The sequence below is a fragment of the Callospermophilus lateralis genome, chromosome 3, assembly GCF_048772815.1.
Source record: "Callospermophilus lateralis isolate mCalLat2 chromosome 3, mCalLat2.hap1, whole genome shotgun sequence".
Classification (NCBI taxonomy): Eukaryota; Metazoa; Chordata; class Mammalia; order Rodentia; family Sciuridae; genus Callospermophilus; species Callospermophilus lateralis.
The window spans coordinates 6,466,682-6,481,954 of NC_135307.1; the positions used below are offsets into that span (position 1 = coordinate 6,466,682).

The 15,273-nt window shown below is 52.6% G+C and overlaps 1 protein-coding gene across 5 annotated transcripts in view; it reads right to left on the reverse strand.

Moving 5' to 3' along the window:
* Positions 1-15,273, reverse strand: part of LOC143394997 (uncharacterized) — a 32,587-nt gene that overhangs the window by 818 nt on the left and 16,496 nt on the right. For 4 of the 5 annotated variants that reach the window (XR_013090725.2, XR_013090724.2, XM_076849647.2 and 1 more), the window contains one exon: positions 13,236-13,318. Coding sequence is in view for 3 of the 5 variants with exons in the window: in XM_076849647.2 (XP_076705762.2) it covers positions 13,236-13,318 (83 nt within the window). In the remaining 2 variants the exon portion in view is untranslated. Of the gene's footprint in view, positions 1-12,517; positions 12,898-13,235; positions 13,319-15,273 lie in introns of those variants that run through there. The other variant, XM_076849648.2, reaches the window with a different exon arrangement.

Genomic DNA, 15,273 nt, shown 5'->3' on the forward strand with positions numbered 1-15,273 from the left:
GATGGCAGGGTGCTGTGGCCAGGTCCTCAGAGCCAGGCACCCCAGGACGACAAGGCTGAAGGCACCTATGTGCCAGGTAACACAGCATTATTTCACAATTTCATTGAAGCCTACAATAACAGTGCCACATAGGTGTGACAATTTCCATGTTACAGATGAGCAAACACACTCAAAACCACATAGCTAGGGTGACTCAAGCCTAGACCCTGGTTCTCCCAAGCCCAAGGGTGGTGCACAACATGGCGCAGACCTGGTGCTCTTGGAGCTCACCGCCTTCCCCTGAGCAGGAACGGCCCTCCAGTGCCACTTCAATAAGGCTCAGGACAGTTCAAGGAACCTGCCCAAGAGCACTCAGCTGGCAAATGAAACCCAAGGACCAGAGCCCAATGGACAAGACCCCAGGAGCCCCACCCAGGCATGTGCCCCTGCACAGAGAAAAGAAATCAAGGTCTGGGGTCCAATCACTTCTACCCTCCCCACCTGGGATTGCTGGCTACCCAAACTTGGCATATGTCTCACAAGACAAAGCTGATTGTCACCAGTGGTGGGGACAAAGACTTTTCAGGTGGAAGAGCTTCCCTTTACCTGGGCAAAGGTTTCCAATGGGTCAGAGAGGATACAGGCATGGCCAAGTGGGCCCTACAACCTGGCACTCGGCAAGTGTCACGTCAAAATCACTCAGGCCACGACACCAACCAGGACATTTCAGCTCAGATGAGATTTTATTCTAGATACGAATGTTTCCAAAATCATATTTCCAACAGGAGAGACCTCAAAGTGCTACCAGCTCCCCCAGGCTGAGGCTTCAAGCAGAGACCCTGAGGGCTTCTGCTGAGTCTCTGCCGAGAAAACAGGCCTCTTCCTCTTAAAGTCATGTGCCTCAGCCAGACGGTCCGGGCCACTCTTCACACATTCAGACCTGCCCTCCTGTCAGTGAGCAACCATTAAGCACCTCTCAGCGCAGAAAGCAGGGCTGCAGGGTTGGAGATGCGGCCTCGGCGGGGTGGGGTGGGGTCACACACTTACCTAAGACCTCTCTGAGACCCTGATCTCCCTCCCACCTGCTCATCTCAAGGGCACAGGAGGTACCTGACAGTGTCCCGCCCTGGGTCACACACAGGCCTGGCCTGCAGGGACCCAAGCCTGTTGGAACAGACACCTATACACAGGCCTGGCGTGCAGGGAGCCAAGCCTGTTGGAACAGACTCCTATACACAGACAAAGCTCCTGGGAAGAGGACCTGACTGCCTGTTCCTACTGCCTGTTCCTACTGGGGGACTCCTGGGAGCTCAGAGGCAAGGCCTCCGTCACCGAGGACAGGGGAGGACAGGGTGCAGACTCCGAAGGCTGCACCACAAGGGCACACTCAGCCTCCCGGTGGGGGCACGGCAGGCACAGAGGGGCAACAGCGCGGAGGACGGACGTAACCACAGGAGCCCAGGCTTCTGCCAGAGGAGGCCAGGCTGACAAGACCAAGGGCCACGAAGGAGGCCAGGCTGACCACCAAGGCCAAGAAAGCCAGAGGCGAAAGGAGGGAGAGGGAGGGTCCTGTGAAGGGGGCCGGGGCGGGAATTCAACAGGGAGGCCGAGAGGCCCCCGGGGGCAGTGGCCCACTCTGCATGTCTAACCAGGCTTCCTGGAGGGCCATGGCCTCCGTACCCCTCCCACGTCACTGTGCCAGGGACAGGCACACCACGGGGACAGGGACGCGGGCACACTTGCTGGGGGTGGGCAGAGTGAGACAGAGAAACCGGGAGGCCACGTTCAGAGACATCAAAAGAGCTCTTCATACGAGGCTGTTGGGTCCTAGCTCAGACACCCAGCTGTCCCTGGCTCTCAGTTTGCTCACCAATAAAATGGGCCCACACCCCAGGGGCAGCGGGGAGAAGTGTGTGGAAGTCCTGAGCTTGGTGGCAGGCTATGTAGGGTGCTAGAGACTGAATCCTTTACAGGAAAGGACTGTAGAAGGTTAGAAACACAGGCCTTTCCACTAAAGGACAAGATCTTTGGCCCCCCAGAGATGCCACCAAAGCTCCTCGTCCTCTCTAAAGTGCCCCCACTATCCCTCCCTAACCAGCTAAGCCAGGGGGCACACACAGGTGTTTGCAGAGGGGGCACCCAGCAGACAGTCCTCTCACGGCAGCCGAAGCAGAGTGGCCAGCCAGCCTGCACCTACAGCAGCAGCCCAGGAGAGAGAGCAGGAGAGGGAAGAGCCAGCACTCAATCAAACATTTATTCCGGCCCATGTGGCTAAAATACTGGTCGCCTGCACGGCCATCAACTGTTGGAAATACAGCCTAAGGCCCCGAGGCCGATGCTGACTTTTTATTCACCTACAACTAATAAAGGCATCTCTGGGCCTCTGGAGGCCACCCTCAGCATGTGACCCTTCCTGATGAAAGCCAGCCTGTGCACAGCACGGTTTCAGAGCACCAGGCCCTCACAACAACCCTGTGAGGTAGGCTTTCTCCTGACACACACCTTGGAGAAAAGGAGACCCAGGGTCAGAGGGGCAGAGCTGACAGAATCAATACTACACAGGGACTTAAGTGGCCCTGAGACCTGCCAGATTCCAACATCTGGGCTCTTTCTAACATAAAACACAGACTCCTTTCAGACAGCTAACAGCTCAAGTTTCATTACATGATAGCTGAAACAAGAATCCTGGTTTTCAAACAACACGCAGCGTACAAAAGTCAGCAAGATACAATGTAACAATTGTAAACAGGTTAATTAAGAGCAAAATACAGTAGAGGTTATAAACATCCGCCACCTGGGATTGGTTACAACTTCGTTGGCTGTCCATCCACTCAACAAGGGAAGGGGAGCCCTGCCACTGGCCAGGCTCTGCGTCAGCACCCAGACTGCTGGCCTTTGAGCCCAAATGTTGCCAGAGGGGAAAGGCACAGAGTGAAGGGCAAGGGGCTGCCCAGTGCCTAAGGCACCCTGGGAGGGGCTTTTGGAGAAGGACATGAGGAGGTGCTGACCACAGGCCAGACGCAGAGGCACAGCTCAAGCAACCAGAAAGCACAGCCAGACCCTTCCCACCCTTCACAGAGGTGGGCGTGAACGCACACCCCCGGGGAGCCAGAGGTACCACCCAGAGCCCCCAGCCCCTGGCCTGAAAGTTCCCGTCAAAATCACTCCTATTTCATCTTAAAATGTCATACAAATGTAGCACTGTACCCCCAATATGCCCTGCATGGTTAAAATAATAATTTCCTACTAAGCTGCCAGAAGGAGGCAGCCCCCTCCCGCCCTCCTCTGGCATATCCCCGGGGGCACGCAAACCACCCTTCCAGAAACACAATCACAACTGCAGTTACACAGGTCCTCACAACAGCCCTGCGAGGTGGGCCCACCACAAGACGCAAACTCTCACAGAAAGGTCAAACCACACAATTTGTCCAGCTCCGGGGTCCTGGCTTCCCATGCTACCGCTCGTCCCCAATGCAAGGAGTCCTGCTCAGTCTTAGGTGTGGCCCCAAGCCTTGGGCTTCCCCCAGCTGGTGGGAGCAGAGGGCTCACTGGCTGAGAGGCGCACAACACTGAGGGCTACGTTCAGGATGTGATAAGGACCTGTGCCTCGTGTGCCCAGGGCTGCCAACGGACTGCTCTGTGTGGACCCCCGCCTGGAGCATGATCCCAGCCTCCTACAGGAGCGATACTCCTGTCACTCTCTCTCAATGCAGGTGAGCATCAGCTAATCTCAGAACGGGCAGGAATAGCTCTCAGAGGCCGATGCCAAAGATCAGAGCTTCTTAGTGCCTTAAACGCCTGCACCAGTGCCCACAGCAGGGCCTCAGCTCTCCCTCTGGCCTCTTAGGAAACAGGCTCAGGGAACGGTTTGCTGATTACTAATCAGCCTAGTTTTGTAAGGAACCAGCTGTAGAGAACAATCGACCTCCAGACAGAGCTCAGATCCAGAAGTTTGAGATGAATCAAGAGGTTGCCTGGTTTCGGACACACAAATATGGCACCTTCTCTCTCGAGACCCTGGGAGCCGACTCTAGTATAGCACTAGCTGGTTTTTTAAGATGTTCATTGAGTGTGAGTGCTGGATGGAGGGATGAAGTAATGACGGATGAGTTACAACCACTGCCATCTGGTGTAATAAGCCACAGGCTGGAGGCAAAGCTCATGGCAGGGACCATGCGCCAGGCAAGGAGAGGCCCGGGGTGGAGGGGACCATCTCCATTTGGGTCGGGAGGGCTCAGCCCCTGCGCCACTCTAGACCCTGACCCTGGACCACAGTCGCAGTGTGTGATGCATGGAAAAGCACCATGGGAAGAGGCCATGGGAGTGACCGTGGAGGATGAGACCCAGCTGGGACGTGCTCAGAGCAGTGACCCCAAGGGGGAAGGTACGAAGAAGGGTGTTGGCGTCATGACCACAGCCCATGGCACGACACGGCCCGCCCCACAGGGAAAGGCTTTGCTCTCAGGAAGGGGAAGGCCAAAGCACCAGCCGAGACACACAGGCTGAAGGCATGGAGGGGCAGTGGGTGGAGGTCCTGGTGAGAGTCGCCCTGGCCGCCCAAGCTTTGATGCCAAGGTACACATGGGTGAGGGTTCAGACGCAGGCAGACGGCGCTGAGTGCTATAGTAGAGGGGCCGGTGGCAGTGGCTCTCTGCTGGGGACAGGGGGTTGGAGGAAAGCCCTCCTCAGGTCCTGTGCCCTCCCCAGGTAGCCGTGACCCTGGCTAACTTTGAGGTAGGAGGCCAGGGGACATCCAGGAGAGTGTAAGGTCCATGGCACTCCTCAGATTAGGGGATGGAATTGTACCTGGGGGGAGTCGAAGAAGACTCTCCACCAGTTCTGACCTAGAACTCAGAACCCCGATGCCAGCAGCGATGCCAACTGTGCAGCCAGGACTCAGGGATGTTGGCTGGCACGTCACAGGACATGGGAACCCAACTCTCTAAGGGGAAACAGAGGCCCCGCAGGGGAGGTTACTGGGCAGGTACAAAAGCCCACCCTGACTGTACAAGGTGCTGGGCATGTCACCTAGACCTCAGGGGAGTCAGAAAGGTACTACTGCCCACCCACAGAGCTCCAGGGGGTGAGACCAGAGCTGGCAAACCACGATGGGCACAGCACATTTAGGGAATGCAATTGTGTATGTCCCCACCCACCAGAGAAAGGTGTCCCTGTCCCCACCACCCATTTTTCAGAGGAAAGTAATTCCTAAAGTCAAACTGACCTGAGAGGCCAGCTTGGCCACCCCACATCATGATGGGAACTCCCTAAAACTACCCTGTGCCTTGCCTGGTAACTCCTTGGACACCTCCAGTGACAGAGAGCCTCCCTACACCCACAGGACACCCTTGACCGGTCTCTTCAGAAAGCCATGACCCAATGGACTTGGACAAACAGTTCACAGAAGAGAAGATACAGGTTGTTAATAAGCATAGGTAGAAAACCGTCATTAGTATTCAGAGCAAGTTAAAACGATGCCAAAGCACTTCTTAACAGAGAAAACCCAGCAGATACCTTTAGAAAATGCTAATACATTGCTAAACATTGTAACACGCCGGAAGCCTTCTAAAAGTAATCAATATTCACACAAAAACCCCTAGGCTCTCATTCAAATAGCTCCACCATAGAAAACTCATTCGTTCATTCACTGATCCACCCAAGCGCACATCCTCCATCCTCTCCTACCTGCCAATCACCCACTCGCTCACCCGAATTTCCACCACACTTCCACCCGCTCATCCAACATCTATTTAGAGTCTGCCTGTCGGGCCCTGGAGACACAAAGATCAATTCAACAAGCTCCTTGCCCTTAAGGGGCTGACAGTCTAGCAGGAGACGCTGACAGTGAATGAAGCAATGATAATTTCTGGGGGTGAGAAGGTGCTTCAAAAGGATGAACAAAAAAAGTGGGTGTGCTCAGCTGTTAGTTGTGACATAATTTGCAAGATTAAAAAAAAAAAAGAGATGATTTATGCATGACAAAAGCGGGGTGGATTTACAAATGAGACCACAGCCACTCAGAGGGGTCCAATGCAGGGAGGTCATGAAGCCGATGAACAAAGAAAAGTGTGGATGGCAGAATAGGGAGGGGTACAGACAGCACGCAGGGGGGAGAGTGTGTGGTGAACAGTGGCAATCAGGTTGGTCTAAAGGACGCATGCTCATAAAAAAAATGTTCATTTAAAAAAAAAGTATGGCCATCAGACACGAATCTGAAGAGCAAAAAGAAAGCATGGCATGAGAGGGGACAGAGGGGTTGAGCTGTGGTTCCCTCCCTCTGGGTCACACGCCATCCACAGCTGCACACTAGGAACATCAGTAACTCGGCGCACCTGTCCCAAGGAGGGACTGGGAGTCACAGGGGGACACCAAGGAGAGTAGCAGGCCCTGACGTCACCAGGGGAAGTCATGCGTGGGGTGTACGCAAATGTCAATCAGGACAAATTTTTCCCTGCTTCATAAAGTTGAAACCAGCCCTGATCAGGCAGGAGGCCCAGGATCCTGGCCCAGAGAGCACGTGCAGATCACTCCACCCTGGTTTCTGAGCCCTACCAACTTTGAAATTCAGGATTTAAAACTAGGGAGTCAAAGGCCCTATGGGCTCCCACCCACCCCTAGGGGTTAAGTATGTCCATGGTGTCCACTCAGAATAGCCCTTCAGGGCCCCTTGGACAGCCCAGATACAGTAGCCACACTTGTAATCCCAGTGACTCCAGGGGCTGAGGCAGAAGGATCACAAGTGCTCCTTTGGTGCTCAATCCCTGGCACCAAAAAAAAAAAAGAGTCCCGTTTTTAACAATGTGAACAGCCAGCTCTCCTAGAGACCTGCCCCTGCTCTAGCCCCTGTCTTTCCATTTCCTCCTGGTGCACAGCTGTGGCCCCCCTCCTGCTTCCCTTCTGCACCCCAAACTTGCAGTCTTCTGAGCCTCCGCCGGCTTCTAAATCTGAGAACGTGGGTTCACCCCAAAGACCCCCGGTTTCTTCCTGTCCTGAGCCCCTCCCACCTGTTCCTCATCCCACAGTGACACCTGGGCTCGTCTGGAGATCTTCAGAAACCCATTCAGCAGGTGTCCTGGAATGATAGGTGCACCTCCAGGTTCCGGCCAGTCGAGGTAGAGACCAGAGCCCCAGATTCTGAAAGAGGAGGCCAGCAGACCCCTGCGGCCCCAGCCCCACGTCAGGGCCACGTGAGCTGCTCACGTGGCCCAGACACGTGGTGCTGGGGGCACAGAAGGTGGCTTCTGACACGTGAATTCCATGTCCTCCATGTTCTAAAGACCGTTGTCATCCATCAGGGCCTGTGCTAGGAGCTGAGGAGTCCCTCATCTTCCCCACCCCTCTTCTGAATGTCTTCACCTTCTACCAGCCTCAAGCTTGGCCCGTGCCCCACTCCACCCCCTCGCTCAGACCTCCCGCCACGGGACTACGCCAGGCCCTTTCCCACCGCTCTACAAACCCTCTGGAGCCCACCTGCCACCAACCATGTGGCTCCTCCCCACTCCCCTGGTGTACAGGTGCTCCCTGGGTCCAGCTAAGGTGACCTCTGCTTGCTCTGGGCACTTTGTAAGAATGAAAAAAAGAAAGTTTCTGATGACCCAAATATGAATTGGCAAGTCAAGGGGATTTGGGTCCTTCTTTCTACAGACAAATCCAGGTACATCCCATGAGTGCACAGATCTTGTCCACTACAGAGAAAGGGGACTCCCTGGGGGGGAACGTCAGGACAGACAATTCTCCAGGTGTCCCCCGCAGCCCCGGGGGATGAGCTTGAGAAGGCAGTTTCAACACAGAGTGCAAAGACACTTTCCACCAGAGTACAGAGTACAGGGTAAATCGCCGAAAAGAAAGGCCTTGAAACAGGCTCCAGGAATGCCACGTCTGGGCCCAGGACCCAGGACCGTGTCTGCACACGTGGACTGAGGGTTGAGAAGGGAGGTGCCCTGCTGGCACACTGCAGAGTCGCAAGAACAAAGTCCTGGTGCTTTTCCTAGGGCTCCTGGTTCCCTGGGCTACTGGGCCACCCTCCTCAGATGTGCCTGGACACTCCCTTGGCTTCTCCTGTGTGAGCCCCTGGTGGTGGCCAGCAGTCACAGCCAGGATAGCCCATGCTGGGCAGGGCCCAAGCTCCACCCAGGGCCTCCCGCTCCCTACCTCTGCTGCCCCCTGGTGGGCAAAGCCTCCCCCACAGGGAGCTCACAGGTGACCCCTGCCCAGGGAGGGGCCAAGATGTCCCCTGGGCTTAACACCCCTTGTTCTTGCAACTTTCTGCAGGGCCCAGGGCCTGAGCCCTTCCTGCCTACCCAAGGTTACAAATGGAACAGTGGGCAGAGACAAGCATGCACCCCCATCCTCAGCCCATGTCGGGGGAGCTGAAGACATTGCAAGACCACTCAAGGACAGGATGAGGATGCGAAATGGCCCACACAACCGAGACATGGCACCGCACCCAAGGCCAGGTCCTCCTGAGCCAAGTCCTCCAGCCAGGAACACCACAGGTGATCAACCCAGGACTCCACAACAGCCATCCCTCAGGCAGCCACCCATTCTCCTGGCCAGGCAACAGGACTAGTGGGCACAAGAACTGGGGGGTCTCCGCTGCCCTCTCTCCTTCTGCACACCTCTCTTCCTCCACCCCTGCCACTCTTCCCCCATCACTCCCTCTGCCTTTGCTCGGAAGCCGTGTTCTTTGTTCATGGCTATCCACAGGGCAGCTTTAAACTCAGCAGAACCCCCGGGTCATGGAGGCCTCTCTTCACAAGCCCCATTTGTTTATTCATATGTTATTTTTGTTCCTCACTTTTAATTCATCTTTCTCCCTTTCTTTCTCTCTTCCTTAGAGTCTCTCATTTTTTATAAACTCAACGTACAGAATCGGACCAATCAAGACCCACCTACGACGCCCTCATCCTTGATCCACGAAGCTCCATTTCTCAATTTTCGTGCATTCCCTCGCTTTCTATTTATGCATCCATTTGTCCTTCCTGACTCTTGTTGGGAAACGCTTTTACCTATTAGTCTCCTGTGAACATTAACTGCATCAGCCACGACCTGATGTGCAGAAGCAGCATCTCTCCGGCCCTGGTATTCACTTGCATTTGCGATCTTTCTCCCCCGCATTTAGTCACCTTTTCCATTTAAGTATTTATCCTTTCACTGATGGGCCTCAACTGCAGACGTTTTATTGCCGTGGTGGAAGGTGCAGCCCTCTGTAAGAACAGCCTGGTCCTTTATTTTTCGTGTGTTCTGTGAAGGTGTAATGTATTTATCTACTTAAGGAGTATGAGTGTGAACTCATAATCCCCTTTCACGCACTCTCTCTTAATTACCCATTTATCACTTTGGTTGCTTGTTTATTACTTTTTTTTTTTTTTTGGTTTCTTTTTTTTTTTCTTCTCTCTTTCTCCCTCCCCCTGGGAACCTGGGTCTGGTTCTGAATTATCTCATCCATCTTAAGGATTAACGACAACCTCATTACTAACCCTAACAGATCTCCCTCTTCCAGATACACCCACGTACTGGTGGCCTCTTTTATTGGTCCCTTTACCTCCCTTTCCCTTGATTTGGCTCCACCCCGCCCTTCCTTCTCTCTTTGACACTCTCTCTCTTGCCTGTCATGCCTAGGGACCTCAGGTGCGCAAAGGAGATGAGCCAACTCCCCTGGGTGGCTCCTTCCGGGCTATTCCCAACATTTCCATTTCTAATTCCGTCATTCATGTGTCCATTCATTCTTTCTGTCACTCTTTTATTTCAATATTTATTCTTTTATTTATGGACCTCAGGTGCACAGAATTGGATTAGCCACGTCCGAGGTTCCCAGGGCCTTCTAACACTGGGCCACGTGGGGCTTTCTTTTGTTCGTAAATTCCTTGTACTGGTGATTTGGTCTAGGATTTATTTACCTATCTCAGGGGCCCAGTGGGGAAATGTGTCATAATTCTTGCTGCCTTCTCATTTCTTGTGCTAGCGAGGCTCCCTCTCATGTATTCATGTGCATTTGTTTATGCGATCGGTGGATTCATTGCCCACATCCATCTTGTCACAATTTTCCACATCCCTCCTCTTTCTCCCTTTTGCATTCTTGTATCTGTGAGAGGCTCGTGTGCAGAGGGGATTAATCAGGAGCATGGCCCCTCGTGTGTTTACCCCAGCCACTCCTCACTACGTTCCTTCTGACATTTGCTCTTTTACTGAGGAACCTCCGCTGTTACTCTTCTCTACGTTTAATAACATTTACTCATAATATTTAAGTGCTTATCCAGCAAGGGCCTTCTCTTCTGTGTGTCTATTTTAATTTTTTTCCTACATCTTCCCCTTTTCCTGGCTCTTTTTCTTGTGATCCGGTGCTAACACCTGCATCGATTCCTTCTCGCAGCCTCTGGCTTGGACCATTTGGACCACAATTTGTTCGTGTGTGTGTGTGTGTGTGTGTGTGTGCGCGCGCGCGCGCGCGCGCGCGTCGGTTTTGCGATGCTGGGGAGGGGACCCAGCAGACCAGCTATCCTACCTCTGAGCTACCCACCAGCCCAGGGCCACAATTTGTGATTAATGCTGATGACTCTCACTAAATAGACCCTCCTCTCAGAGACTTAATTGTTCCACTTATTATCTTTTCTACTTCTTTTCCCCCCCATTTCCCTTCATCTGATTGTTTCTATCATTCTTTCCCCTTTTATTCTTTGGGACACCCGCACCCAGGATCGGATGACCCTAAGCTGTTCTACAAGAGCAGCCCATTGGTGAACGCAGATCTTTTTTTCTCATTCATTCATTCGTGCATCTATTCAGTCTCCCTCTCTGTTTAAATACTTACTCTACACTTCTTGATGACAGGTGCACGTAATTGGATACATAATATCTGCAGTTAATGGGCCCACCTCCCTGGCCCCTCTGAAGTCCTCCCCAACATATTTTCGCTTTGAACTGTCTCTTGGTCGGTGGGTCCTTGTCCGTCTCAGAAGCACTGATGTCAATTAACCAGTGTGCTCGGTCCCCGCAGCCTTTCATCCTGGCCTGGCTTTCTCTCCTGCCTCTGTGCGTCTATTTACTTGTTAATACGTTCTCTTTCTTCTTTTGCAGCTAATTTGTACGTAATTTGTACATGTCCTTCCATTTTTCTTTGTGCCTCTCCCCCCTCTTTCTTGCATTCTCTCATTCTTTGACATGAATCAGAGTAGGCAAGGAAGACGCAGGGCGAGCGCTTCGTGGACGCGGGGTCCGGAGGATGCCTGCACACACCCCCCGAGCCCCACGCAGCGCCGTCTCCTCTCTCCTTTCCTTCCTTCTCTGCATTTAATCTTCTACTAGTGGAATTAGGTGCTCAGAGTTGGACTCCTAGCCCAAGCCCCTCTCATGGACCCACCCGTTTCTCCATTTCATAGCTATGACCTTTTGGCCCTTCTCTCTGTCCCTTCTCTCACTCCCATGGAGCTGGGGTGCTGGGTGGGGTGCGGGAACCAATACGACAACACCCTCTCCAGGCCCTCATCCTGTTTATTTTTTAATTTGGCACTGGGAACTGAACCCAGGGGTGCCTAATCACTGAGCCACATCCCCAGACCTTTTTATTTTTAATTTGAGACACGGTCTCACTAAGTTACCAAGGCTGGCTTTGAACTTGTGATTCTCCTGCCTCGGCCTTCTGAGCTGCGGGGATTACAGGTGTGTGCCACTGCACGTGGCCCTTTCTTTCGACACTCACTGACTGGTTCATTTAGATACTTAGCGTTTCACTGCGGCCCTGACACTTATTGTATTGAATCTCCATGACTCCAGCATCACCTCCTTTTATATCTTTGTTGATTTGCCCATCCATGTTTCTATACTTAACATTTGTGACATTTTTCTTCTTAGGGTTGTAGCTTATCTATATTTTCTTTTTCTCCTTCCATCTAGCAGAGCTCATTTCCCAGCACTGGGTGATTCAAACCCCCTCAGACCCATCTCACCTGTCACCTGGGGGCACCCATTTCTACTGTTCCTGTTCACCTGTCCACATATCCATCATTTTTTTTCTTTCCTTCTTTTGTTTTGGCATTTGTGTATCTGCACAAATACTAGCCCGTGTTTGGCCCTCCCTACTTACAGATCCAATGTTGTATGGATCTATGTGTTGACCTTGGGGCAGCAGGTTGCATGGTCCACGCACACTTCCCGGCCTGGCACTCCACACATATTGTTGGTGCCCTCACTCCTTGCCCCTTCCATTCACTCATCCATCTAATCACTTGTTACACAGTGTGACAACATCCCAACAAGAAATCGAAAAACTCACTCCTCTTAGGACTTCCTGCTCCCTCCCACAACTTGGCCACCACAGTCACAAACCCACAGTTCAGAGACACACATGAATGGCAGATGCACAGCAGAGACAGACAAATGCTAGTTTACTGTTAAGATTCTCCCAGGGCTCACATCCTAGACCTACTGGGGGCCGAGCCAAGGTTACAACCCCCATTCCCCAGACCCCCTTGGGAGGGCAGGCGCTTCCCGCTCTGCCCCTCTGGACCCCATGAATGGCCATCCCCATGAGAAACCTGTTTCAAGACCCCAGAATACATAGACACACACATGGTACATAGTCTCGCGGTGGGAACGACGGACACAGGGTTCACTTTTAAATAGGTGGCTTTGTCTGTAGCAATATACAAATATTTTGGCCTTTCAAGGCAAATACAAAAGAAACTCCCTATTAACATCGCTGAGTGTCTCAGTCCCAAACAATAAAGACCTTGAAGAGGTTCAGCCGGAAACTTTGAAGACAGAAAACCTGCCCATTATGTGTTCCAGACATTTCGAGGGGGTGAACGCAGGTCATTGGAGCTCGAAGCCCAATTGAGAGGCTGGTCCCTGGGCCCGCATTTTCTCCTTGGCCCTGTGAAGGGCCCCCAGCTCACAAGGGCACTTCCATCCTAGTCTGCCCTGCACCATGAGAGCCAAAGGGAGACTCGGTGATGAAAGGGCCTTTCATTTAGAGGAGTGAGAAAGGAGAAATTCTTTGGGGGTCCCACACTTGAAGCTGTCTATAGAATCTTTTTTTTTTTTTTTTTTTTTTTTTTAGCTGTAGAAACAACACAAGGGGGCCGGGGGCTCTCGTCTCAAAACCCGAGCCCAGTCAGCACCCGGCTTCACTCACTGGGCGCACCCCCTACCCCAGGCGCCGGCCACCAGCTTGCCTGGCACAGTGCTCTGGGCAGCAGCCCTCCCTCCCCTGAGGGCCACACGGCCACAAGTGTGCTCATTATACTCTGGCAACTTACGGTTCAGGGCTGGAAGGTGCTGGGGTGCTGTGTCCGGGGTGCTGGGGTCCTTTCCCACGCTGGATTTCAGGTGAGGGTCTCAGCTAGAAGGAGAAAGCACCCTGTCACGGACAAGACCCCATGGAGCAAGAGGTGGCAGGAAGAGCGGCGGGTCAACGGGGGACAGCGCAGGCCTGAAGTAGGGGTTCCCCAACCTCAAGAAGCTCACTCTCCTGGGAGCCCACTCATCCCCCAGCTGTCTGCAGGGTGGACAGGAGGTGCAGAGATGGGGAACACGGCTCCCCACCCAAGAGCCCTTCGGTGGGTACAGCCTAAGGCTCAGGGCTGCTGTGCAAAACCAAAGACCACTGTGCAGTTGGGGACGAGCTGACACCCACAGGGCTGCTGAGGGTGCAGGGTTTTTAGCGGGCACATACTTCAAGGGATGAGGTGATTCCAGGGTGCCCAGGCAGACATCCCCACTTGAACCACGGTGGACACACTAACAAGCCTCAAGGAACACGCTGACCAGGGGCACCAAGTCTTGACTGCAAGTTTTTGTCGTCAAACTTCAATTCCAAGAGTGAGATCAGCAATGGTGTCACGTGCCATTATAAAACTGTCAAAATCCACAAATGTCCAACACAGAGCGAGCCCCAAACACGCAACTGTGGCTTCACTCAAGAATCATATATGGGGGGGCTGGGGAAGTGGCTCAAGCGGTAACGCGCTCACCTGGCATGCGCGGGGCGCTGGGTTTGATCCTCAGCACCACATAAAAATAAAATAAAGATGTTGTGTCCACCGAAAACTGAAAAATAAATATTTCTCTCTCTCTCTCTTTAAAAAAAAAAAAAAAGAATCATATATGGGGGGGGCTGGGGCTGTACCTCAATGGCAGAGTGCTTGCCTGGCATGCGTAGGGCACTGGGTTTGATCCTCAGCACCACATAAAAATAAACAAATAAAATAAAGGCATTCTGTCCATCTACAACTACAAAATAATAATAATAATAATAATACATGGGGAAAAAAGAACCAAGGGCCGGGGATCAAGTCAACCTTGGTTGGTGGAGTGCTTGCCTCACATGCAAAAGCCCTGGGTTCCATCCCCAGCACCACCACCAAAAACAAAGAAAAAAATGACGTCTAGATACCCTCCCATCAGTCACAGCAGACCTCAAGAGCGTACAAGATTTTAACAGAAGGGGAACTGGTCGGGGGACCCACATGGAAATTCTCTATATTTTCCTCTCAATTTTTCTAAATTAAAAACTGCTGAGGAAAAAGAAAGTCTCTTCATTAAAATTTAATTGTAAAAATGGTACTAGGACTCGGTAAGGTAGTACACACCTGTCACCTCAGCAACTCAGGAGGCTGAGACGGGGGATAGCGAGGCCAGGCCAGCCTAGGCAACTTAGCCAGACCCTCTTAATTTTTTATTTTTTTAGTTGTAGATGGACACAATATCTTTATTTATTTTTATGTGGTGCTTCATGCATGCGAGACGAGCGCTCTTCCCCTGAGCTACAACCCCAGCCCACAAGACCCTATCTTAAAATAAAAAATAAAAAGCTCAGTGGTGGAGCACTTGCCTAACATGCACGAGGCTCTGGGTTCAATCCCCAGGACTGAAGAAAGAAGAAAAAAAAAAGAAAGAAAGAAAGGGGAGAAAAAGGCTAGAGTTTGGTAAAAGTAGATTGGCGAATGGCAGAAAGGGGGTCTAGACAATGGAGGGTGGGGGGCTAGGGATTGGGGCAGAAAACACATTAGAAAACATATCTGGGGACTGTTTTCCAGGTGAGACACAGACAAAGGCTGGGGCCCAATGGGGAGGTGCCCAAGGCCACCTGGGAGTCAGAAAAGCAATGGGTGGACATGGGGTGCTATGGAGAACCTGAGTGGTACCAGTCCATGACATCACGAAACCACAGGTCCCCAAGACCCCTGGTGCAGGCTGCCAGATGCCTGCCTCACTGGCCCCCCAGGTACCCTAAAGAACTGCTCTCCAGCTACCTGTCTGTATCCTGACCTGTCACTGGGAACACCCTGCCACCAC